Source organism: Gopherus evgoodei, chromosome 4 (genome assembly GCF_007399415.2).
Source record: "Gopherus evgoodei ecotype Sinaloan lineage chromosome 4, rGopEvg1_v1.p, whole genome shotgun sequence".
Taxonomy (NCBI): Eukaryota; Metazoa; Chordata; order Testudines; family Testudinidae; genus Gopherus; species Gopherus evgoodei.
The window spans coordinates 19758072-19784562 of NC_044325.1; the positions used below are offsets into that span (position 1 = coordinate 19758072).

General features: G+C 42.5%; 1 protein-coding gene across 1 annotated transcript; it reads right to left on the reverse strand.

Annotated features, from left to right (window-relative positions):
* Positions 1 to 3198: 3198 nt before the first annotated feature.
* PLD4 (phospholipase D family member 4) lies at positions 3199 to 22735 on the reverse strand. Its single transcript, XM_030559353.1, has 12 exons — positions 22728 to 22735; positions 21371 to 21524; positions 18417 to 18506; positions 14994 to 15202; positions 14446 to 14629; positions 13279 to 13399; positions 12742 to 12869; positions 12302 to 12502; positions 11406 to 11545; positions 6647 to 6812; positions 5189 to 5285; positions 3199 to 3715 (listed from the first exon to the last, which is right to left on the reverse strand). Exons 1-12 carry the CDS (start codon positions 22733 to 22735, stop codon positions 3498 to 3500), a joined length of 1716 nt encoding a protein of 571 aa, XP_030415213.1. The 3' UTR covers positions 3199 to 3497.
* Between the last annotated feature and the right edge of the window lie 3756 nt (positions 22736 to 26491).

Sequence of the window (26491 nt, forward strand, 5' to 3'; positions counted from 1 at the left end):
ATACCCTCATCAACTTCTGGCCTGAGCTGTCCTCCTAATGGTATGACAGGTACCCTGAAAAGTACAGACCCTTCCAAGCTGTCCTAACTACTGAGATGCAAGGAGTAGCCGGACTGAAGCCAGCTCTAAAAATGTAGGGCCAAATTTTTAAAGGTATTTAGGTGCCCAAAGATGCAAATAGGCACCTAGTGGGATTTTCAAAAGCCTCTAGGCACCCATCTGGTATAGACTGAAAACTTCTATCTATCTGGTGGTCACAGCCTGCTTATCCTCATCCATCTCCAGCTGTGAGGAATGCCAGTGTGATCTATTGCCACCAGTGGTTATGAACTGCCAGGCCTCCTCTCTCTGACTTCCTGTCTCTCTGACTCCTCCATAGCCAGCTCCTCTCTTTCCTGAACCTGGGATACTGATTTTCCTGAACCTTACAGTCTTTGAACTTCTCAGAAGCATCTCTACATGCCCCACCCATCCAAGACTCTTTTCCTCCAGCACAGCCACCACTGCTTCTGTCCCTTCTGGTTTCCAGCAGGAAGGAACCCATGACACATCCATTGCAGATCATCATCACTGTTCCATAACTGGCAATTTTGAAATCACAATTGCAGAAAATTGTTAAGGAAAGCAAAGGGCCACAAGCGGAAATCTATGGCCAGCAGAGTTAAGGGCAATAGAGGCAAGTTTTTAAAGTATATTTGGGAACAAAAAAAATCCTGACAATGGTATTGATCCAGTACTAGATGGAAATGGTAGAACTATCAATAATAATGAAGAAAGGCAGAGGTAATCAACACATATTTCTGTTCTGTATTTGGTGAAAAAAGAGATGCTATAGTCATCCCACAGGATGATGATGATAAAATAGCTTTCATTCCAACTGTAACTCAGGAAGATGTTAAAAAGCACCTGCAAGAGTTAGACATTTTTAAATCAGCAGGTCCAGATAACTTGCATTCAAGAGTTGTAAAAGAACTGCCTGGGGTACTTGCTGGACCATTAATGTTGATTTTCAATAAGTTTTAGAACACAAGAGAAGTCCCAGAAGATTGGAAGAAAGCTAATGTACCCATTTTTAAAAAGGGTAAATGGGATGACCCAGGCAATTATTAACCTATTAGTTTGACATCAATCATGAGCGAGATAATGGAATGACTGATATAGGACTTGATTAATAAAGAATAAAAGATAATATAATTAACACCAACCAACATGAATGAGTTTATTGAAAATAGATCCTGTCAAACTAACTTAATATTTTTTTTGATGGCATTGCAAGTTTGCTTGATAAAAGTAATAATGTTGATGTAATATATGAATACTTCTGTAGGCACTTGACTTGGTATCGCACAGTATTTTAATTAAAAAATGAGAACTATATAAAATTAACATGGGAGACATTAGCCAGATTAAAAAATGGCTAACTGATATCTCTCAAAATGTAATCAAAAATGGCTAATCATCATTGAACATGTGTGTTTTTACTAGGGTCCTCCAGGGATCTGTTCTCGGCTCTATACTATTTAACATCTTTATCAATGACCTAGAAGAAAACAAAATAATCACTGATAAAGTTTGTAGATGACACAAAAATTGGAGGAGTGATAGATAATTTAGAGGACAGGTCACAAATTCTGAGTGACCTGAATCATTTGGTAAACTGGGCATGTCAAGGCTGGTTCCCCACTCTTGCACCTCGAGTGCAGCAGGTGGGGTTCGCAAGGATTCTAAAAATTAATACTGGCCACTCCAGGCTGGTATTAAACTCCCAAAGTTACAGCTTCTCTCTGACCTTGGATGGGTAGATGCTTCCAAGTGCAAAATCCCTTCGAGAACCCAGGAAGGCACATTTGGGAATTCCTTCCTGTGGGGTACCCTCAAGCCCTTTCACACACACATACCCTGGGGAAGAGCCGAGAAAGAAAAAACAAAGGAAATCAGCTGTTGCTACCAGCTAATGAAACAACCTGTGCACAAACCTCTTAGGACACAAAAAAATCAATCCTGTTCTTTAAAAAGGTAAATTTTATTAAAAACAAAAAGAAAGAAAATACACCTGAAAACTTAGGCTATTGCTAGATTTAAAAAGAGCAAATACAAGAGTTAAGCATCAAGAATGGTTTTCTTGAGGTCCAGCTTAAAGGTTACAAGCAAAACAAAAACATTTGGGGTTAGCACAGAGGAGTCCACAAGCCATAAAGAAATAAAAGGAGATAAACCTGATCTACTTACATACCTGGAGGTTTCAAATGAGGAGTTTCTAGGTATGATAAAAATGATTTTTCATACCTAGCTCAAAGCTTCTTAAAGCATAGTTGCTACCCTCTTCCCTTTCTCCGGAGTACAACACAGACAGACAAAGGTGAAGTTTTTCCCCAATTTTAAAAAGTTTTAGGCCTCCCATTGGCTCTTTTGGTCAGATGCCCACTCTCTTCCTTTTACCTATGCAGGGAGACTTTTTAACCCTTTACAGGTAAAGCAAGTAGAGAACAACTACTAGAGGGATTTTATAGCTAACTGGCTGGCTGGGTATCCATAAAAGGGAGCTATCCCCCTCTTTCATTTATCACAGGGTGTAAGCAAACAATATGTTTTTTAATATGGCTAAATCTAGGAACTAAGAGTGAAGGCCATACTAACACAATAGGGCACTCTGTCCTGGGAAGCAGTGACTCTGAAAAAGATTTGAGGGTCACGGTGGATAATCAGCTGAACATGAGCTCCCAGTGTAACGCTGAAGCTAAAGAGCTAATGCAAGCCTGGGATGCATAAACAAGAGAAGCTAAAGTAGGAGTAGAGAGGTTATTTTACCTATATGTTTGGCACCAGTGTGACCGCTGCTGGAATATTGTGTTCAGTTCTGGTGCCCACAATTGAAGATTAATTGATAAAGGTTCACTGAAGAGCAGGGCCGGCCCCAGCTTTTTTGCTGCCCCAAGTGGTGAAGAAAAGAAAAAAAAAGAAAAAGCCTTGATCGGCGGCACTTTGGCGGCAGCTCTACCACGCCGCTTCATTCTTCGGCAGCAATTCAGCAGCAGGTCCTTCCCTTCCCATGCTGAACACCCGGGTCTTGGGTCATGGGGGATTCTCCATCACTAACAATTTTAAAATAAAGATTGGATATTTTTCTGAAACATCTACTCTAGAAATTATTCTGGGGAAGCTTGTGTGATACAGGAGGTCAGACTAGATGATCACAATGGTCCCTTCTGACCTTGTAATCTATGAATCTGCATCTTTAGGTGATTAAATCTGGTCCTTATTGTGCCCTGGGTTGCTGCTTATGTGGCCCATGCCTAATGCTGTCCCAGACAAATATACAAATATTTCACATATTAACTGCCAAAAATTATTTGATTATACAGGTATATTGAACTATGCGTCCAGAACATTAAGCAGTGGGCCATACCAGTAGGAAATTATTTATTTGACAAATAATAAAAAATAAACTATGTATTTTGTGTATATTATATTTCAAATAGAAAGAAAAATGTTGAACTTTATAAGTAACTTAATCCCTCTTCCCAGGCACAGTCTTTCTGCCCATGTAGATCTTCCATATTTACTGAATATTTGGAATTCCAGTCTCGTTCAAAAAGATTTTTTAATTGTTCCTGTATAACTGGCTTCTTTCTTTGAGGATCTGTTGAAGTCTGGTTAACAATCAATCCAACTCCAGCTGTATTACTAAAGTAATCTTTTGACCAATTGGAAGTCCCTACAGGATAGAAACATTGATGGTTAACAAGGAAGAACAATTTTATTTCAAATATTTTGTTGGGCAGAGGGGCAAATGGGAGACGTGACGTTGGATGAAATTTCAAGCCTGGGTTCTAATGTTAGACTCTTCAATACATATTTAAGGCACCGAAATATAAGTGGACTGATTTTCAGAAATGTGGTACAACCACAAATGCCATTAAACTCAATGGGAGCTGCAAGTCATCAGCATCTTTGAAAATCAGGCCAGCTGTTTTTCATTTGAGGGCTCCAATACAGACGAGCAACTTTAAGTGTCAACTGGAGACTCTTTAGGAGTCGAATACAATGGAGGTTGTGGCACAGATGCACTGAATGTGCCTATTATAGAAATAGGAGCAAGACACAAAGTTTGAATTTGGGCATGGGGCGGAGGGGTGATTCCAGGTCTGATATTTTGGTTCAGGTCCATATCTAGTAAATTTATTTCACTCTGCACTCTCTCTCTCTCAGTTTTCTGTGTGGCAGTGCCTTAGCTGCCTCAGTGACAATGCAATCTTTGCAAAGCTTTTAAACCATCAGAAGAAAAAGACTAAATGAAAATAAGGTATGCAGCTGAACTTTACTTGTTAAAAGAAAACAGGGTCTAGCTAAATACAACACCTACAACCACTGTGTTCTGTACTTGGGATTTAGCTGAATGTGATTTCTGATACTCTGTCAACAGCTACCATAACGCAATGTATTGAACACTGTGAATACATCCAAATTTTAGTACTTAGGGTTTCTGTGGCAAGTGGTCTCACTCAGACAAATCTCTCATTCATTCCAAGAGGTGCTTTGGGTAGAAAATAAATTCTCATTGTAACTAACTGCACCTCTATCTTCTGAAGATAATTCAATAGGACACAAACACACACTGACAGAGAGGTGAACTTGGTAACCTCTTCCATCGCTTACTCTCATCTAGGATTCTAATATGAGAATGAGACATCACTACCAACATGGTGGTTAAAAATTTAGACTGTATGAGGCCCCTGTATCCTCCACTCCACTCCTGAAATTCTGCTTAACAAACAACTGGTCAATGGATTCCTCTCATTAAGCTTTTGTTAAAGCAAAATAATGTTTTTTTCCTTGGAATACTAAATGTCATTACATGAATCTAAACACACAATTTATGAGATTAGTGTGAGTGCTTGACAATAATACTAATCTCTGCTCATTCAAGGCCATGTACTTCATTCTTAATAGTTCACAATCCAATAAAATAATCTCTTGCTGAATTTGCCCTACATTATTTTCTCCCATCATGTCTTTACTCTTCTATCCAGTGCAAATATTTTGCTAAAGCTACCACTATATGTTTCTGCATCCTTCCTGGTAAATTTAGCTAACATTTGACACGACACCCAATGCCATTTCAGCTCTGTCCCAACCCTGTAGTTCTGATAATGTCTGAAACTAAACATATTCAAAATAGGACGCTTACCAATATACGCCACTTTATCAGTGACCATATATTTGTGGTGGTTCACTCTCCCGAAAGGGATGTTTGTGTGATTCAGAACTGGAACAATGAAGATTTTCTGGATGGAAAATAATTACAAAGCATACGTAGAATTAATGGAGTAAGCATAGATTATATTATTGGATGCTGCAAACTTTCTTTGTTTTCAAATAAAAGTCTATATAGAATAGAATAGAACAGAACAATATTTTCAAAAGCTCTGGCTTTAGATGGTTTATAAAACAGATTTTGCTATTAGTCAAGAAAACTAACTTGAACAAACAGGTGACTCCACTGTGAGCAAAACCGGGTAAGACAGCGTGATCAGATAAGTATAATGTGTACTTCACAACGTTCCATCTGTGAAAGAGCTATCATATTACAGTAAAGACAGCTAAATACAGTTTTAGACAGCTGTTTAATAGTCTTACTATTCTACATTCATCATTGATTGTTGAGCATTACTGTACAGTTGAATGGGCTGATCCCAGATACAGGCTGGTATTGCAAAGAGCAACAGTGCCTTACAATTTTTTTACTTTAATTAAAAATTACATTTCAAGCCGTTCTTTGTTATCTTCCCTGCTAAAAATCCATCTATCTTGATTCTGTTATTCTCCTCTATCCATCCACCTGCACCAACCTGGGAGTGCCCCACAGCCAAGGCTTTCACCCTAATAACCACATTGGTGTATTTGCAGGGAGGTCACTAATAAGCAGTCCCATTCATAAAAGTGTGAGTGGTGCTACTAATCAAAGTGTAATTTCTTAACCATGCCACGCCAGAAAGATGATGCTGTGAAAGTTGTTAGAGGCTGTGAAGTAGAGATTATCAATTAAATTACCACAATGATTGCAATGAGTCAGCTATCCTCTTTGTAGATTTCTTTGCATGTGCAGTAATATTGTAAATGGGCTTGAAATAAGTACAGCCATTGCTTCCTAGAAGAATATCATCATCATCATCATCATGTCCAATCCCACAGGGATTGCAGAGCAAGTGCCAGCTGGTTCGGTCTTCAGCTAGATCCTTAAGATGGTCCGGCTGTATATTCAGTTTACATCTACCACTGGCAATCGCATTGCACCACCAAAGCTTTTGGCAACTACGTAATCGCTATCCATATAGTGGCATTCCTTGGTAAATATGCTTCATAATTCACAGGTCTTCCACCCTAATAATATGTCCAAGAAAGCTGCTGAAATCAAACCAGTGCTGGTGGAAGCGGTTGCTGGGTTCAGTTAAGAATAATGTTGAATAACATCACCTAGGTCCAAATTTCAAAGGGCTATTGCTGCAAGGTCTTTAATCAAATTTGTTTGCACTTGCATTTGTGTATACAGCTGTACATTTATACACACAAGTAGTTGTGGTGCCTGCTTGAAAGCTGCCTTTTTTAAAGGATGGCCCATTATGTCAAAAGAGTTTTCTTATCTTACCACATCGATGGTGATGTTGGTATGTGGATCACTGAGAGCACGAAGTGACTGCAAATAATGGAACATGGACGGGTCAGTGTGGAGCCAGCAGCTGATCAAAAGCCTGATTTGTACATTGTGGTTGAATGCCACACGTCTCAGAGCATTGTCAATGTCTGGCCAGTATCTATAGGAATAAAAGTAAATGAACAGAAAAATACATTCAGAGAAAACTGAGACAAGAAATACCTCCCAGCACACTGATAACAAAATAAGCATAGCAATAATAATGTAGAGCTGGATCATTCCTTTGAAGGTACTACCTGGAGTCAAAGGCAATGGGGAGCCCTGGGGATAAACCAGGAGTCATTTTGCAGAATGCCTCCTGGATATGTCATGTGCACATAGGCTTCTTCCCACTCTATACACTGGTCTCACTCCATCAGCCAGTGCAGATGGAGGAAAGGGCATGGCACCATCTTCTCTCCATCCCTGCCTGCCCCCATTTGTATGCTGTAAAACCACAAAGGAGTAAAGACCCTGCTCTGAGTGCAGGGACTACTGTTCTTACTGGCACTTGTACGAGCCACGCTGTGGGGGAAGGCTGGTGACAACTTCCATGGAGAGCAAAGTATGGCCCATAATTACTAACTCTTAACACCTGTGTAACACTTTCACTCCCTAGATTATAAAGCACTTTACACAGGAAGGGGAGCATTATTAGCCCCATTATACTGATGGGGAAACTAACACACAGAGACTTGCCCAAGGTTCCCCAGCAAGGCTATGGTGGGTTCATTTCCTTAACCTATTCCCCTACCACTGGGAGATGTCTGAGTGCTTCCAAAGGGAATTATTAACCAACAAAACAAAGACCTAGGGCTTTGTTTCCTCAGACCCTCTCTCCCTCTGTCACACACACACACACACACACACACACACACACACACACACACACACACACACACACACACACACAGAGTCATCTCACTGAAAGCAACAGAGCTACTCATGTGTTTTCAGAATTATGTCCATGAGCCATAATATATTTGGAAGTCTTGGAAAAGCATTCTGTTTAGGGACTATTCTCCATTGTTTTACCCTTTTTCAATTAATTAATCCCTGGGTATGAAAACAGAAGCTTTGTTCCTTCTGAGTTCAGCTGCCTCAGCTGCTTCTTTCTGCCCAACCTGAACTAATCAGCCACAGTTTGTAACATTACAGCTTGTTGCTGTGGAGATGTGCAAGGGCTCAATCCTGCATTCCCTGGACCCTCAAACTTCCATTTGCATCAGATCAGGAGAGAACATAGAGAACGTAAACGGGGGATTAAGGCTTCAAATGGAGAATGCAAAACATTAATAAATGGACTCCTAAGGGGAAAAAGAGCCTGTTTTCATACAAATATTCTTAGCGAAAAAGAATGGGAGAAGAGAAATACAGAAAATCAAATATATGACATTGAACAGAATTTCCTCTGAATGGTCTGATTTGCAAAATTATCCATCGGGTGGCAGCTGCTCTGTGAGTGATTGGATAATACTTTGATATTAGGAAAAACTTTCTAAATAAAAGGATAGTTAAGCACTGAAACATGCTTCCATGGGAGGTTGTGGACTCCCATCGTTAATGGTTTTAAGAATAAGTTAGACAAACACCTGTCAAAAATAGTCCAGGTTTACTTGGTCCTGCTTCAGTGCGGCGGACTGAACTAGATGACCTGTCAAGATCCCTTTCAGCCCTACATATCTATGATTCTATAACCCATCTCTCTTTATAGATGCCTAGGGCTGCAGTTAATACACACTGCCGTGCATTCATTATGGAACAATGATCATTTCTGAGCACATGTACCATGATATGACTATTGATAGATGCATACACTAAATGGCAACACAGGACCCAGTATGTTCCTCACAGCAGACTTGAAACAACACACACATGTAATTACATATGATCTCTATTAGGCTTTTTTTAGTGATTAGATAACCCAGAAGTGCTAGATACAGATATAATTTAAAATACTCAGAGAGGTTGGCTGCATACAAACTTCCTAATTCAAGTGTAGCTGAGGGTTTTTGAGACTTTTTTAAAAACACCTCACTCCACAGATTTCTGTATTACTCAGAGTGAAGCTTATGGTCAGAGACTATATAATTCTAAACCTAGAGAGAATCTGATGGTGGTCTGTCATAAACAGATAGCTAAGGGTTAAGTCTCTTTCACCTGGAGCACCTGACCAGAAGACCAATCAGGAAACCGGATTTTTTCAACTTTGGGTCGAGGAACCATAAACCCCCTACAGGCCAAGGTGGATGCTATCCAAAAGTGGCCTGTCCCACAGTCCAAGAAGCAGGTCCAATCCTTCTTAGGCTTGGCTGGATACTACAGGCGATTTGTACCACACTACAGCCAAATCGCTGCCCCATTGACCGACCTGACCAAAAAGACCCAGCCAAATGCCGTTAAGTGGACTGATGAGTATCAAAGGGCCTTTACCCAGCTTAAGGCGATGCTCATGTCTGACCCTGTGCTCAGGGCCCCGGACTTTGACAAGCCATTCCTAGTAACCACGGATGCATCTGAGCGTGGTATAGGAGCAGTGCTCATGCAGGAAGCAACAGATCACAACTTCCATCCTGTCGTGTTTCTCAGCAAGAAACTGTCTGAGAGGGAAAGTCACTGGTCAGTCAGTGAAAAGGAATGCTATGCCATTGTGTACGCCCTGGAAAAGCTACGCCCATATGTTTGGGGACGGCGGTTCCAACTACAAACTGACCATGCTGCACTAAAGTGGCTTCATAATGCCAAGGGGAACAACAAGAAACTTCTTCATTGGAGTTTAGCTCTCCAAGATTTTGATTTTGAAATTCAACACATCACCGGAGCTTCTAACAAAGTTGCTGATGCACTCTCCCGTAAGAGTTTCCCAGAATTCAGTAGTTAAAAAGTGTTCTTAAAATGTAAAAGTCTGTTAGTTATATACTTAGTAGTATATGTAAAGGTGCATGTGTTGTATTAATCTGTTTATTTTCAAGTTCTAGAAGGAAATCGCCACCAGTGAGCTTCCCCACTGTCTGCAATTTGGGGGGCGTGTCATAAACAGATAGCTAAGGGTTAAGTCTCTTTCACCTGGAGCACCTGACCAGAGGACCAATCAGGAAACAGGATTTTTTCAACTTTGGGTGGAGGGAATTGTGTGTCTGGGGTCTTTGTTTTCTGGCTGCCTGCTTTCTCTGAGCTTTGGAGAAGTAGTTCTGTTTTCTAATCTTCTGTTTCTAAGTGTAAGGACAAAGAGATCAGATAGTAAGTTATATGGTTTCTTTTCTTTGGTATTTGCATGAATATAAGTGCTGGAGTGCTTTGATTTGTATTCTTTTTGAATAAGGCTGTTTATTCAATATTCTTTTAAGCAATCGACCCTGTGTTGTGTCACCTTAATACAGAGAGAACATTTGTATGTATTTTTTCTTTCTTTTTATATAAAGCTTTCTTTTAAGACCTGTTGGAGTTTTTCTTTACTTCAGGGAAATTGAGTCTGTACTCACCAGGGAATTGGTGGGAGGAAGAAATCAGGGGAAATCTGTGTGCTTGGATTTGCTAGCCTGATTTTGCATTCCCTCTGGGGGAATAGGAAAGTTCTTTTTGTTTCCAGGATTGGGAACAGAGAGGGGGAGTCACTCTGTGTAGTTTCACAGAGCTTGTGTCTGTGTATCTCTCCAGGAGCACCTGGAGGGGGGAAGGAAAAAAGGATTATTTCCCTTTGTTGTGAGACTCAAGGGATTTGGGTCTTGGGGTCCCCAGGGAAGGTTTTTCAGGGGGACCAGAGTGCCCCAAAACACTCTAATTTTTTGGGTGGTGGCAGCAAGTACCAGGTCCAAGCTGGTAGCTAAGCTTGGAGGTTTTCATGCTAACCCCCATATTTTGGACGCTAAGGTCCAAATCTGGGACTAAGGTTATGATATGGTGGGAATCTGATGGTGGTCCACAGAGCACTAGCTGACCATATAGTGCCTGCTACTTCCCTTCTTTTATAGCTCCTTCTGCAGGCGTTCACAGCCTCAGTAAAGAGTCTGAATGCCCATAGAAGTACTTGTAAAGTAGCAGGAAAAGGTAAAAAAGCTTCATCTAATACCACAACCATAATGGGAGGAAGCAGAGGAGGACAGAGACCACTGAGAGATACCAGGAGGAGCAACATTTTCTATGGAAATTTTACCCCAAACATATCTCCCTAGGTTTTTGTAACTGCTATTCTTTTGCCTTGAGTAAAGTTTGGAGGGAAAGGGCCTGATTCTTCAGCCTGCATAGGTATTTACTCCAGTAAACTTTCTAACAGTAAGTGTAGTTAACGACAACTAGGCTTCCATGAGAGACTGAGGAATCCCCGTGATTGAAAGATTTTAAGAACAGGTTGAATAAACACCTGTCAGGGAGAGGCTATGTTTAGTTGGCCTTACCTAAGCACAGGGAGCTGGACTTCATGACTTCTTGAGCTCCCTTCCAGCCCTACATACATTTTCATGAAGTTATGAAGTGAGAGCAAAGGCAATGTAAAATGCTACCAAAACAGAAGGGTAGTGTTTTACACACACTTTGTAATGGCATAACAACTGCAGAATGTCCAAAGTCTCAGTTCACTCCATGGGTTAAAAAAATAATATTAATATTTCTAAGGGGGAGGAAATGCTGCATTTTTGGTAAGAACAAATTTCTGCAAAAGCAAACGACATTTAGTTATGAAAACAGTTGACCGCTTGATCCAGGTTTAATCTCTTACTTTGCTGGGTGTCTGAAGCGGGTTGTAGGAAAATACTCCATGACTGAGATATACACATATTCTTCTGCATCATTTATAACGTCAATAATAGAAATGAGGTCGTGAGTACGACCCTTTGGGCAAAACGCAGGAGGAGAGGCCTGTAAAGAAGGGAAACTAAGTCTGATGATCATCGTATATTTCTCTGTTCCTGTCCTACTATTTAAATTTTCTTTCAACAAACTTTAATTGATTGAATTATATTAACCTCTGCTCAGTTTTGATTACACATACAGAATTTCCCGAGCTATATTCATTTACAGGTTCAGGAACTGTGTAAACAATTTTTAGGTTCGAAAACTGGACCCCAAATCCCAGAATATAATCAATGTGCCCACCAGCTAGCTAATATAATAAGGAAGAAACCCTATAGATTAGGTCAGTAATTCTGTATTTAAAATCTACTAGCCATTATAAGGTAGTAAAAGAACGTTTAAAAACCATCATGGGCTAGAATTGCAACACACTATTTACTACAGGCCAGATTTTGAGACTCTTATTCACACTGAGTAATGCATTAATCCTAAAGTAGTCTCTTTCAAATGAATGGGAAGACCTGAGCAGTAGGTTACTACAATATGTGAGTGACCTATGGCAGGATCTGTCCCTATGTTTTCATCTGAAGATACAGGGCCTGGTTCTATATCCCTTACTCACTTTGCGTAGGATCTTATTCCATGAGTAGCCCTACTGAATGGAGGGAATTCAGTATTCCACTGAATTGTGGAATAAGTTGCTACTCAACCTGAGTAGAGTGTAAATGAGCCCGAGTAAAGAGAAAAATACAGAATATGACATTTCCAGCAAATAGTTTGCCACAGTTTACCAAAAAATATTTTAATTTTAAATCTGCTTACAGAAAAATAGGCTGTTGTCAAGGTTCCATTAAACTGCACGTCCAGAGGCCTACACTTGTTAATTTTGGTGGAGTAATTGCTCGGCCATGGAGAGGGAATGGTGGCATTAGCATGCCCAAGATCCCAGTATGTTCTGAACGTTTTCCACAGATCATTGGCTAAGCAGCTGCAGTTGTATATCACAGCACCAACTTCTTTCACCTGCAGAGAGATTAAACATATGTCAAAACCCGGTCTTACACCTCAAAGGCTTTCTTCACCCCACATTGTTTTCCTGATGTGCCCATATTTTATATGATTGTCATATGTTGGCATGGAGAACTATAATCAAATATGTGAACGATAATTTCTCACACAGCTCTGAAATTTATCCCATGGATATCATCTCTACCATGTGTATTGAGGTGAGTTTATGTTTAGCAGTATAAAGTACATCTGACCTGAGAAAATGACCTCCAGTCCATATTTGCACTGCCAATATACATGTGTTTCATGTCTACAATCCAGAATTTGGAATGCAGCACACCTTTTGTCAAATGTCCAAAATTGACCCTTCTTACATGAGCCCCTAAGGAAAGATATTGAGTAAGGGGGAGGGGGAAACAAACATGTTTTAGCTAAAGAAATTCCCAACACAGTTTTTCATTTTAATATTAACATGAAAATGGAGTGTAATCTGTATCATTCTTGTGATGACCAGAACATGTATGGATTTCTAGTATTTGTATAATATATGTATATTAGCTAAAACAACTTTCAGAAAAGTACCTTAAATGTATATCAATATTCACAAAGGACCCAACCCAGCAAAGCACTTAAACTCATGCTTAACTTTAAGCATGTGAGTAGTCTCATTGATTGCAAATTAAACATGAGCTGGATTGGATCCTTGGGTCCTTGTTTACAACATTATTTACTTGGGTCCGTGTTTACAACACAGCAGAACTGTAGAGGCCTTGTGAATTACATACAGTTACCTTTTTTCTTCAAAACCTTAAGATCAGTTGAATTTACAGCTAAAGTTGGCAGGCTTGTTGCAATATACACTGAGACATTCTCCATAAGTAAACTTTCAAACTTCTTCAGAATATCTTCACCCTGCATATAATGCACCTCTCATTATGCTGCACTGTGACAATGAACAGCAAGGACCTTCTAAAAACAGGTACTTCATTTGAAGGAAACACATACAATACAAGAATGGGAATGTTTAATCTTTAAGTGAGTTTCAGCTAGAGATGGACTAAAGACACAAAGTAAAGACCTTAATTCAATTTATAAATACAACTTTGCTTCCTATCAATTAATATAATTTGCTGTAAGGTCATTACAGCCAAACACAGAAAACATTAGAACTGAAATATTTCTGCAGTTCAAAGATGAAATATAAACAGCAACACAAACTATTGGCTGATGATACATCGAATTGATTTTCTGAATCATTTTTATTTGAGGATGAAAGTAGTAGGCATTATAACAGGATGAGCTGGCCCTTTAAGAAGGTAGGGGCTCAGCTGCACCTCTACCACACCTGTCTCTTCTCCCAAGTGGAGGAAATGAGCAAAATCATGTGACAGGGAGGTCATAGGAGGGAGGAAGGGCTAAGAGCAGCTTGTGGGTCACAGGGAGAGAGAGAGAAGTACTGGGATGGCAGATAGAACAGGAAGGGGACATTGGAAGGAGCGGCAGGGCAGCCGAGATAGTGGAAAGCCCTGTTGTGCCGGGTTCTGAAGGCTGGAAACCCATAGAAGAGGGTGAGCAAGGGTTTCTCCTACACTGCCACCTAGTGAGGTGAAGCAGTGATCCCTGCAAACAAGGGCAGGTACATGAAGACTGAATAGAGGCCAGGAAAGGGAAGAGCTGAGCAAGGGCAACTTTGGAAGAGAAGAGAGACTCTTGGAAAGGAAGATCAGAGTGGAAGACTCTTTTGGTTTTGTGTTTGGTTGGACTCTGGTATCCTGGACAGCTTGGCTTTCTTGTGATTTGGCTAGAGGGCTAAGCCACCTCTGTCATGTCAAGCTCTGAAGGCCAAGAGAATGGTATGAGATGAGGGTAAACTGTGGCAATGGAGGCTCCTGGAGCCAGACCGGATAGATGCACTGCTCCATGGATCATATGTGGGCTTATTCCTGTTTTTCTCTTACCTCTTCAGAAGATGAGTCATTTACATGTGTATCTTCTCCTGTGAGAGACCAGTAGTAAGAAGCCACATGAATTCTTTCCTGTGCCATGTTGAGGAGGCCCATCCATGCTTGGTACAAGGGTTTTACAGTGGTGCTATTTGTCTCATAAGGCATGTCATAAGGAATACTTTCCACAAGTTCAAAACTGCAATGGCAATTGCATATCATGAGGCAAACATTCATGAACTGAAAGTCATCCATGCAGGACATTGAAGAATATTCCTCTCTATCTGCGGTAATGGACAATTCTAAATTAGAACCCCAAGGGCTGGGCAAGATGACCAGAGAGTGTTTGTTGGCTCTAGTTTCTGTAATCCCATGAGATGTGTAATCAGAAAGTTTAATTATCTTCCCAAATTAGTGGTGCTTTATAAACTGTTACAGTATGTTGCTTTGCTATCTGCCTCCTTTTGAGGTTGTTAACATTATGATTATTTCTCTATCAGTTAATTAACTCTCTCTCTCTCTCTCTCTCTCTCTCTCTCTCCAAACCATCAGATCTGGCTTACTTGCATGAATCATTACATCTATTGACATTGTCTTCATTAATCGTCTTGTCTTCCAAGATCTCTCCAAAGAGTCCTTGCTCCTTCACCTGCTGGTAACTGCTGATAATGGTTTCTTTGTCCTTTGGAAAATCTATGTTGACTGGTTTTATGATGTAAATAGCCATCAGGACAACAAACACAACTATTGAAATCACTCGTATGAACTGGACCTAGAAGAAAGTTCATGTTAGAGATGGTTTGTCATAGCTGAAAAGCCTTCCAAGAGCCATTAATACTGTAACGGGTACCTATCACTTTACAAACAAGTACCTGAATGTTAACTCTGCTTTCAGCTACTATCAAACAGTTCATTTGCACCAGATATGTCATTCAGACCAAGGACTCTGAGCTTGGGGCTGATTTTACTTTTTAAATTTTATTTTATACCAATACACCAAAAATCTTTTCTTTAATCAAACTTTATTTGACATGTTTCATTTTTCTTTAACACAAGAATAGCAGATATTCATCTGTAACGCAGCCTGAAATACCGAGTCATAACCATAATTAGTATATTTACAAACTTGGGAAAAAAACAAGCAAGCAGTTTTGCAGAAGTCAGAAATATAAATATAAATACAAATCAGAAACATAAAGCCATTTTTTGGTTTCAGGCCATTGTTTGTTTTTAGACTTCTATACCTCAAATGTCACTTTGGAAAGTGGAACTTAGCAAACCATTAGTCCATGAGATCGATAGTGTTCCTCTTTATGCTTTCATTTTGGCCTAACAGCTTGGTGTTTCCCTTTTTCTGTCTCTTTCATAACCAGAATGTCTGGTGAACTTACTTACATACAGGTACAGTCCATGCACTCATTATGAAACTTACAACATAATAGTGACCTCTATATGACTTTCCTATATTAAGGAGATCAAGCAATGGAGCAATAATTATAAATATTAGGATCATTTTTATCTAGTCATGCCCAAACCCTCAAAGGTGTTTAGGCACCTAACTCCCACTGATTTCAACTCTAGAGAGTACCTCTTGCAACTCTTAGGAGCTGGGAATGTTTGATCCCTTGTGGAAGGCACTCAACACCTCTGGGCTCTAAAACCTCCAGGGTGTGGACCTTCCTTTCCTGTTCATTTGAAAATGCCTGATAAGCCCTAGGTGTAAATGTGAACAAACACAAATATTTGTGTCATGGTATAATTCCCCACTCTGAACCTTAGCGTCCAAAAGATGGGGTACCAGCATGAATTCCTCTAAGATCAATTACCAGCTTAGTACCCGTAGCGCTGCCACCAACCAGGAATTCCAGTGCCTGGTACACTCTGGTCCCCCCAAAACCTTGCCCGGGGACCCCCAAGACCCAGTTCCTCTGGATCTTAACACAAGGAAAGTAAACCCTTTCCCTCACTGTTGCCTCTCCCAGGCTTTCCTTTCCTGGGTTACCCTGGAAGATCACTGTGATTCAAACTCCTTGAATCTTTAAACAGAGAAGAAAATCCACCTTCCCCCCTCCTTCTCTCTCCCCCTCCCAGACTCTCCCGGAGAGCGAAAGTAATCCTAACAGAGAGAGAAATTAACCTTTCTCTTCCCCTTCCCTCCTTTCTCCCCACCAAGTCCCTGGTGGATCCAGACCCAGTCCCCTGAGGTCTCACCAGAATTAAAAAAAACAATCAGGTTCTTAAACAAGAAAAGCTTTTAATTAAAGAAAGAAAAAACAGTGAAAATTATCTTTGTAAATTTAAGATGGAATATGTTACAGGGTCTTTCAGCTATAGATACTGGGAATACCCTCCCAGCCTATGTATACAAGTACAAAGTAAAATCCTTTCAGCAAAATACAAATTTGAACTCCTTCCAGCCAAATACACATTTGCAAATAAAGAAAACAAGCATAAGCCTAACTCACTTTATCTACCTAATACTTACTATTCTGGACATATAAGAGACTGTATCAGAGAGATTGGAGAGAAACCTGGTTGCACGTCTGGTCACTCTCAGAACCCAGAAAGAACAACAACCAAAAACTAACAACACACACAAATACTTCTCTCCCTCAAGATTTGAAAGTATCCTGTCCCCTGATTGGTCCTCTGGTCAGGTAACAGCCAGGATCACTGATTTTGTTAACCCTTTACAGGCAAAAGAGATATAAAGTACTTCTGTTCTATTAACTCCTACTATCTGTTTATGACAAATTGTAAATAATAGAAATTAGCACAATTAGATTTTAAACACTCTAAGAAAACATCTAAAATACCACTTATAGTGTAAATCTCTGTTTGGTTTTAATTTTTATGTAAATTCTCCAACGCATCCGACGAAGTGGGTATTCACCCACGAAAGCTCGTGCTCCCATACGTCTGTTAGTCTGTAAGGTGCCACAGGACTCTTTGCTGCTTTTAGAGATCCAGACTAACATGGCTACCCCTCTGATACTCTCTAATGTTTGCAACAGTACCATCAGTTGAAGGGTGAACCTCTGTATAAACCCACCTAGATTGAGCATTTTGGCCTGTAACGTTAACAGATTACAGATGGATCATCTAATTAAGAAATGGTGTGACTCACAGTCCATTCCCACTCTCCGTGATGTCAGGGTGAGGATTTCTCTGAATGAATGTTAATGGCATGGGTTATATTGTAATATGAGTTTGCAAGGGAAGAAATCCACATAGAAGACAACCTGTGCTTAGCACCCCTATGCCAGAGTGCTGGGAGCAAGCTTGGGTGGATAAAATAATTCTAATGGATTGTTACTTGGTGGCTCAATCAGGGGGAACATTCACGCCAGTACATTCACCCCAGTCTAGATAATACTTAGTTTTGCCATGAGTGCAGGGAATTGGGCTATGATTCTAAGACACATACACACACAAGGCTCGATGAATTGCTTAATCCCTTAAAATAGTATCCAAATGGTACATCGGCCTTGCAGATGAATTTCATCTTCTGTGTTACATGGGGCATTTTAAAGGGTAAATCCACAGTAATTTCACTGAAGTTAGTGGCCCAGATCCTCAGATGGTGGGTAAATTGACGGGGCTCCATTGACTTCAGTGAAGCTGTGCTGATCTACACCAGCTGGAGATGTGGCCCACTAAATTTGTCTATTTATCTATTTATCTATTTGCCTCCTGTAACTGTTGGATCTGAGCACCAATGAAGTACATGGCACTGCTTGCACGAGTGGGCGTTACTCTCACAAGCAAAGGCTGCAGGACTGGTCTGTATATTGTCACACACTATGGGGCCGATCAGGCCCCCGGTTAAGTCAATGAGGATTTTGGCCACTGACTTTGCTGCAAACAGGCTCAACCCATATAATCAAAATATTATTAATAAATTGCTATTTTTTCCCAGTGATCTTGATACAATGCTGTGTATTCTCAGTTCTCATTCACTCACCACGGTGTGTTTGAATACCTACCACTTTGATGCCTTTTTGGTCATTTGCGTTTAATTTCACATAGGAATACTCATTTAACAGCAGGGATTTTTTAAAAGCATTTTTTCCAATCTGCGAAACAGAAACATATGTACGGAGGAAAAAAATAAGAAACTGAATTACATACTATGGCAACATTTATATAAAGTCTGTTACACACAGAAAACCAGGCTACTATAGTTGTACTTTATGGAGTTGTGGAAATGACAAGTGTACAGAACAGCCATCTTGTTATGGAGCTTTGGTGACATTACTAGATACCAAGATGACATGGCCCAGTCTTTGCACATGGAATGCATTCCCTGTAGCTAATTTGCACGGAAATGACCCTCTCATCCTTCAGATCTCTCCTCAAGATCCACTTCTATCATGGTGCCTACAAATAAATTAGCCAACTAATAATGCCAAAGTACAGAAGCTAGAGGGGATAGTGGTTCTTTTTCAAATCTAAATTGTCTAACATTTTCACTGTATATTTTGTCCTTCTTCCCTACCCTGTGCACTGGGGTTGGCTTCTTAGATTGTATACAACCACAGATAATAAACAACAGCCCACACATGCTCAGGAGGGAAAGCTGTGATTCCATCTATGGGACTGGTTATTATTATTTTTAATCATGTTTATTACAGTAGTGGCTAAAGACCAACCAAGAATTGGGCCCCTTTGAGCTAGGCACCATACAAACACAGAGTATTGGCAGCCTCTACCCTGAAGAGCTTACGGTCTAAATAGACAAGACAGACACCAGGTTGTGGAAGGGGTATAGAGTGACCCATGTGATGGTGGCAAACGCCATCTTAGTTCCACTACATTGTGTGGGATGTGGGTTTAGTTAGGAGGCGGTCACCTAAATGGAAAGAAAAGGGAAAGGGGACATCGAAAGGAAGGGTCATGTGGGGGACAGGCCAGATGAAAAGAGGCTAAGCAGGTAGGTGTGGAGTGAGGCTGAAGGGAAGAGATTGTGAGGCATTGGCTACAGAGCTGGGGGAGGGGCACTGCCCAGGCTACGGCCTCACCATTTTTAAGCAGGTACATGGCAAATAAGATTGCTATCTTAGTTTTCTATTCTCGTGCTGGTTGCTAGTCAAGAGATGTAATCTGCTGGGGTTTTGGCTGCACAGCCATGTGCCTGGGGAGTCTCGTAACGAGTGACTGTGCACGTCACGGTTGGGAGCACGCTGCAACCGGCACCTAGGTCCCGATCTGCATGCACAGCAGGCAGTATGCTGCATGCCTGGCCTTCCCCTGCCAGCTGCTGAAACCATGCAGGTCCTCGTAGTGCTGGGCATGGGACTGGAAGAGGGAGGGACCTGTTACCCGAGGGCGAGGATCGCCAGCAGGGAGGGGTAAGGTGGGGGATGGAGTGGAGTGGGGGTCGCAGGGGCTTTTGGGAGGGGACAGTAGGGAGAGTCCCCCAAGGGCTCAGGCTCCTGGGAGGAGGTGGGTGTAAGGGTTCATTGGCCTGGGGGCAGGGATGGGCAGGCTGATGGTGGGGTAAGTGATGTGCCTGAGAGGGAAAGAAGAAGTTCAGGCAGGGTTAGGAGGGGGAAGAAAGGGCAATGTATCCCTCCACTTTAAATGGCACTCCATAGCCCCTGCTGGGACAGAAGGGGATACCTGGAGCAAGCAGCTAGTCAGCACAGAGCAAAGAAAGTCCAGTCAAACATGTAGAAGATTCTCTGAATGTCCAGAGGTCCCTGCTGTGGCAGCTTTTGCAGCTGCACATGCGGAAGGCACCACCTGGGTCTTAGTCCCTCCAAAACATGTGGGGGGGGGGATCCCCTGCACAGCTCTGGGTCTGGAATGGGGTATTGGGGAGAGAGGATGACCAGGCTAGGCCCCATTTTACCCCCTCCGCCCAGTGCAGCAATCCCAGCAGCTGCTGCTTCTGGCTACAGCGTTTGGTGACGAACCTTCCATTCTGAGTGCACTTGGTGGAATTAGAGAACTCAGATATAGGAAAGCCCCGTGAGGTGCCATCTAGCCCATCCCACTCCCCATGTTAAATCCTTTTCTGCCGCCTGTTGTCTGATGCCAGCAGGATCCCTTTAAAGAACTGCAGCCCCATTATATGCGTCTACAGATACATTATGCCTTAGCATCTAGAACTTGCAAAAGCGGCAATTAACATGTTTCACTTCTCTTTTCCCGTAACAGTTACAAGATGGGTTTGGACAACAGCATTTCTCTTTTACATATTGTCATGAACAGCCTCCCACTTGCCATAAAAAGCACATAGAATAAAAACCCCATTTTGTTCAAAATCGGGTATTCTCTGTACCACTGACTCTGATGCATTAAAGTAAATCGAACTATACCTACTTACACAAGCTGAGGATGTGGCCCCAAAGTTTAATTTTCAAAAAATGAAAAATAATAATAATAATAATAAAAAAAGAATACACTCTGGAATCAAACAGAACTCTTAAAAGAAAAGCAGAAGTAGTAGCCCGATAAGGAACCACAACTCGTTAACAGCTTTGTTTGACTTTGGTGGACTTTAGTCACTGAAAGAAAGTGACAAAGTACAAAGAAAAAAAGTCTTATTCAATTTTGCTTATCAGATTTCAACCAGTAGGCTAATACTAGACTACCTGGATATATACAGGTTGGGGCATTTAAGCATCATATAGAGGTGGAGTGGGGTTTTGCCCTCCAAAATCCCTTTTGATGATGTTGTATTAAGGGACTGTTAAATAGTAACAGCAACAAAAGAGCCTCAGTTTGGGCTTCTGGTGAGATTTTTTCTCTGGGAGAAATGAACTGTTTCAGATTCCGAATTTCAAACATTTACAAAGATGAGTCTCTAGAATAAAACACCGTCCCCAGATAAAACAGATAGAAGCTGTTTTATGTGCCTCAAATTAGTAAGGTGCATTCATCTCCCTGTTTCCCAAAAGTACAAGATGACAGCATAATCATTCAAAGTACTTACCATCTTGGCAGACTGTCTGCTGTGAAAATGCTCTCCCTTCTTTTGATCAGGCTCACAGCTGCTGTTCTGGCAGCCAGCAGGCAAAATCTCCTGCAACAGATTTGTCCCCCTTCTACTCCATTCCACGTTTGCTTTTTGCTGTAGATAACTTCCTCTTCAGGGCAGGGGTTTCACAAAGCTCATAAATAGATAGAGATCCCAAGTTACTATCTGGCTTTGCCTATCTGAGTGACACCTCAGATTCTGGGGCCCAATCCTCAGCTGGTGTAAATCAGCATAATTCCATTGAAGTGGCTTTCCAAACAGCTCCTAGGGCCCTGCTTCTGTTGAACTAAATGACAAAATTTCCACTGGCTTCAGTGGTGCAGGATCAAATCCTAGATCAGCACTGAAAGGCTACAGAGGAAAGGATGTGTTGGGGGGAGTAATAGCTCTTCAATGCAGTGTCCACATGAGATGTTCCAGCAGGCTTACTTCAATAATATCAACTCTTATTGCACTTAGCAGAAGCGCTGAGGGCCCAAACCTGCAAGGTGCCATGTAACAAGCTGTGCTAAGTACCCTGGACTTGCATCGACTTCAGCGGGTGCTGAGGGGACTTAGTATACCTTGCTTGCATCTTGCAGGATTGAAACCTTAGTGCATAAAGGTTTTTAAAACACCAGGCAAGATCCTGGCCCCATTGCAGTCAAGGCAGGACTTCCATACCTCATCATTGGGCCCATCCCCTAGCCCACCACTCCCCTCTTAGATTAGGTGTTTCTATCACCAGAAATAAAAGAGGCTGAACCAAAGGCACAGATTTAACAGCCAGCCACGCTGCTTTGACTACATATCAGGGCAATATCCTGACCCCACTGAAGTCTATGACTAAACTTCCATTGATTTCGATAGGGGCTGGGATTTCGTCCCAGGTGCAGCACCGCCCACTACTGAGTGCTGTATGCCGGCTTAATTCTGATCCCCTCTAGCACATCATCATGCCGGTTTATTAGCATCCTCTCTCATTTATTAACCATGATACTGGAGCTGGTGGTAGGAGTGATTCCTGCTGTCTGCAAGAGGCTAAAGATCCAGGACTCTGAAATTGCACAAGACAACAATGAACAGTTTGTTAGAAGCAAATCTTCCTTTCAAATCCAGATCGCCCAGGACACCACCCTGTAATTGGGTTGCCCCTTTTGGCAATGAAAGGGAGTTTAATTGGAAAAATCTCTAGCCCACTTGAGACGCCTGAAAGGTGCCTAGTTTTCAGAAAGTGCTGAGCACCTTCAGGCTCCTTCAAGGCATTCTCAAGCCGAGGCTTCCAAATGCACTAGTCACATTTGGAAAATCCTCTCCATAATGATCTTCTTACCTGCACATGCACCAACCCACAGGGAATCTGGAATGTTGCCACCAGAATCCAGGAAATGGAGACATTTCTCCTCCCCATGGTTGGCTCACTGTCCAGCTGCAATTCTGATGGTAATATGCCCTCCTGCTTTTCAGCCCTCTGTGGTCTAGCTGCCCCCTATTTGTCTGATCTCACATTCACTTCCTCTGCCAGCTCTGCATTTCTAAACTTAGCCTTCTCTCCATCCCCTCCTCTCTTCACAGCTGGGGTTCCCTGTAGCAACCAGCTGGTAATCTCACACTTGCCTCCTACAGAGAGCAAACCCCTCTCACTTAAAAAACCTTCCTCTTCACTTTAGCCCAGGACTGACACACACTCTCCCTCTGACAAACAAGTTAGAACCCTATTTTGGGGCAGGCGAAGGATCACAGGCGGCTTCAGGCCCAGCACGCCAAGCCCGTGCTTGTGGTGGCATGCTGTGGGGGGCATTCTGCCGGTCGCCAGGAGGGTGGCAGGCAGCTCCGGTGGACCTCCAGCAGGCGTGCCTGTGGAGGGTCCACTGGTCCCGCGGCTCCAGTGGAGCATCCGCAGGCACACCTGCGGGAGGTCCACCGGAGCCGCTGGACCGGCGACCAGCAGAGTGCCCCCATGGCATGCCGCCGTGCTTGGGGCAACAAAATGACTAGAGCCACCCCTGGGAAGGATGATATATTACAAGACATTGCACTGGTAGACATGGGAAGTTTGTGAAACAGAAGCCGCTGAGTTAAAATGCTTTCATTGCCAGAGTTAATAATAGATAAAGATGCTGCAGTTATTTTAAGATTATCATAAAAAAAAATCAATTTGGTTTATAGGGCTATGTAGGTGGTACCTGAATGACACCACAAGGATCATGAGTGAGAGGGGAAGACAAAAGATCCTGGTTCCAGTCCTCTACTATTCAACTCCCATCAGTGATGGGGCAGGGTCTCTCTTGTGCAGTGACCCATAATTTATCAAGGGCCAGGATATGCATGAAGCTCACTAGATGCTGACAGAAGCCTCCTGCATGCTCTTTCCCACTTTAACAGTAGCTTTTTTAAGTGGGGTATGTGGCTTCTGTCTGCCTCCTGGAGTTGCCCACGACCTAACAGCAGAGAGAAACAGAGAAAAGGCCTGACTCCTGCTCACTCTAGCTTCCTGAAAACAAAGAACAAAGTGTCATTCTTCTCACCTCTTTCAAAAATAACAAACAAGCCTCCGCTCCAAGGTTTGCTTGTGGCAAAGCAACATGGTACAGCTCAGCTGAGCAGATTAGGAGAGGGGATGTGTGAACGAGAGACCTTTTCCTTCAGGGGGACTATACCTTAATTCCATCAGTCAATGGCTAGGCCCAGTGTGAGCATAAATAAGCAAAGCCGTGATGTGTGACCGTGGGGCTTTCCCCTGCTTGAAACCAGAGTGTTCTTTACTCATGCAAACTGCAGCTTTCTTTGTCCACAACCAGGATCTGGAGAGTGACAACTACCCATGTGGCTGCCTCTTGAGTGCTAGAATCCCACTGTAAACAAACTTCCCCTGGAGTCAGAGAGCGAATACTTCTCCTTCCTGCTACAAGTAGGGTATGTCAATACTAGAAATGCTATGCTGCTACAGCTATGCTGCTGTAGGATAGACGTGTACTACAGTCACTGAATGGGTTCTTCCACTGCTCTAGTACAGGGGCGGGCAAACCTTTTGGCCTGAGAGCCACATCAGGTTTCAGAAATTGTACGGATGGCCAGTTAGGGGAGGCTGTGCCTCCCCAAATATCCAGGCGGGCCCAGTCCCCATCCCCTATCCAACCCCCCCCCTTGCTTCTCACCCCGACAGCCTCCTTGGGACTCCTGCCCCATCCAATGCCCCCGTTCCCTGTCCCTTGACAACTCTCCCGGGATTCCTGCCAAATCCATCTCCGCCTGGTCCCTGTCCCCTGACCACTCCCAGACCCTCCCACCCCTAACTGCCCCCTGCCACCCCACCCAACCCCCCCTCCATCCTGACTCCTCCCCCAGGACCGATTAAATCCCTCGTTCCCCACCCTCTGACTGCCCCAACCTCTACCCACATCCCAGCCCCCGACCACCACCCCAAACTCCCCTGCCCTCTATCTAACCCCATTCCCTGCCCCCTGCCCACAGCAACGGTGGCTGGAGGTGCTACAGCCACACCAGCCAGAGCACCAGGACAGGCAGCCATCAAAGTTATCTCCATGTTTTACATTAAAAATATCAGGTCTTCCTTTCCCTATTAGTTCTAGAGGATGTGATCCTGAGACACCAACACTTTGGGTCTCTTGAACAGTCTGAGCTCTGACAGATCCCTGCTTTCCATTTCTGAATCCTTCATCTCCCGCCTAAATCAGGCAACCGGTCCTCAGTAGGCAGCTGTGGTAGATGCTGCCTCCTCTTGTTCTCTCTCGGCTCACTCAGAGCTCCAGGTGAGCTATCTGAGCATGGAACCGGGGTCACAAGGATCCTGCTTTCATCCAGCCATGAATGTGATTTCACTCAAGATGGTTAAAAAAAAAAAAAAGACAAACTATGCATTGGCTCCCCTACATCCTCCCCATCTTTATTGGCAAGGTCCAGTATAAGTGATTAGCCCCATGTTTATAAATTGCATTTCTGTAAGAGAGCAACAGTTCGGAATTGGAGATCAATGATGAGTTATGGGAGTTACTTTTGCAAATATGGACAGATGCCGCAAACCCTTAAAGATGGGAGTAATCCCCAATCCCAATGGGCTACTTCTGTAAGATTATGGGGGAATCAGGCCATGTATTTGTCTCACACCGACCAGGAAAAGTTGAAAGAGCATGGCAGGATTTCAACTGACTGCTGTACTCAGCGGTAAGCAGTAGTGGTAGCTGCTTCTGCCTTTCCTCTGCTAAGATTTAAAAAGTGAATGATAATAGCCTTCATTACTGAGGGACTAGTTTTGGCAGCAGTTCCACCACATCTTATTTTTATTCAGCCATAACTTATTAAAAATGACGGAAATGGCTGCCCCTTTGGTTTCAAAGGGCACTTGGCTCGACGTTTAAAACACTCAGAAATATTGCTCAGTGTTGCTAAGTCAGGATGTGGAGAGTGTCACAGTAAGGATACAATCGGTGCCATATTTTAGGGGATGTAAGGGTGTCTCTCTCTCTCTCTGTAAGAGATTACACTAGCAAATGGTGCTGAAACAATTGCTATAGTGGAAGGTCCTGAAGGCGGAAACCATGTACTTAGGTTGTTATTATTCCTTCAAGCCAGGGGGTGCAGCACCCCCTCCCCTTCCCTCCAGCACTTATGACACCAGCAGAGCTAGAGGAAGCATTTTTAACAGAGGCAGGAACATTTGACAAAACCGATGGCCGGTGAAAAAAGCCAAATCTAGTTTGTTAAAAGTAAAACGTTCAGTTCTCAAAGGCCTGATCCAAAGGCTGTTGGGGTCAATGGACAGACTCACATTGATTTCAGTTGGGCTTTGCATCAGGCCCCAAATAGATGGAAAAAATGGGATTGACTTTTGTTAATACTTTGATTCGTTGCTGGAACAGCTCATCACACAATGTTGCATCTGCCATGCACGTTCCATCATGCTGCTTTGTTCAGAAACTCGGACGTGACAGAGGAAGCTGAAACAAAGTTCCACTTCTGTACTGATCAGAGCAGTGAGAGCTCCTTAGGCTGAGCAGGAGAAAATGATGCTTTTTCAGCAGTGTGAGAGAGGATGCAGAATTCAGGCAGGGACAGACCTTAACTCAAAGGATTAAA

Bases quoted from the DNA above. Each gene is read 5' to 3' on its own strand.
- PLD4 (XM_030559353.1), bottom strand. The intron at 14,630-14,993 runs GTAAGCCAGATC...TTGCCATTGCAG, and splicing joins AGATGTAATGATTCATGCAA to TTTTGAACTTGTGGAAAGTA. The intron at 12,503-12,741 runs GTCAGATGTACT...ATCTCTCTGCAG, and splicing joins ACTGGAGGTCATTTTCTCAG to GTGAAAGAAGTTGGTGCTGT.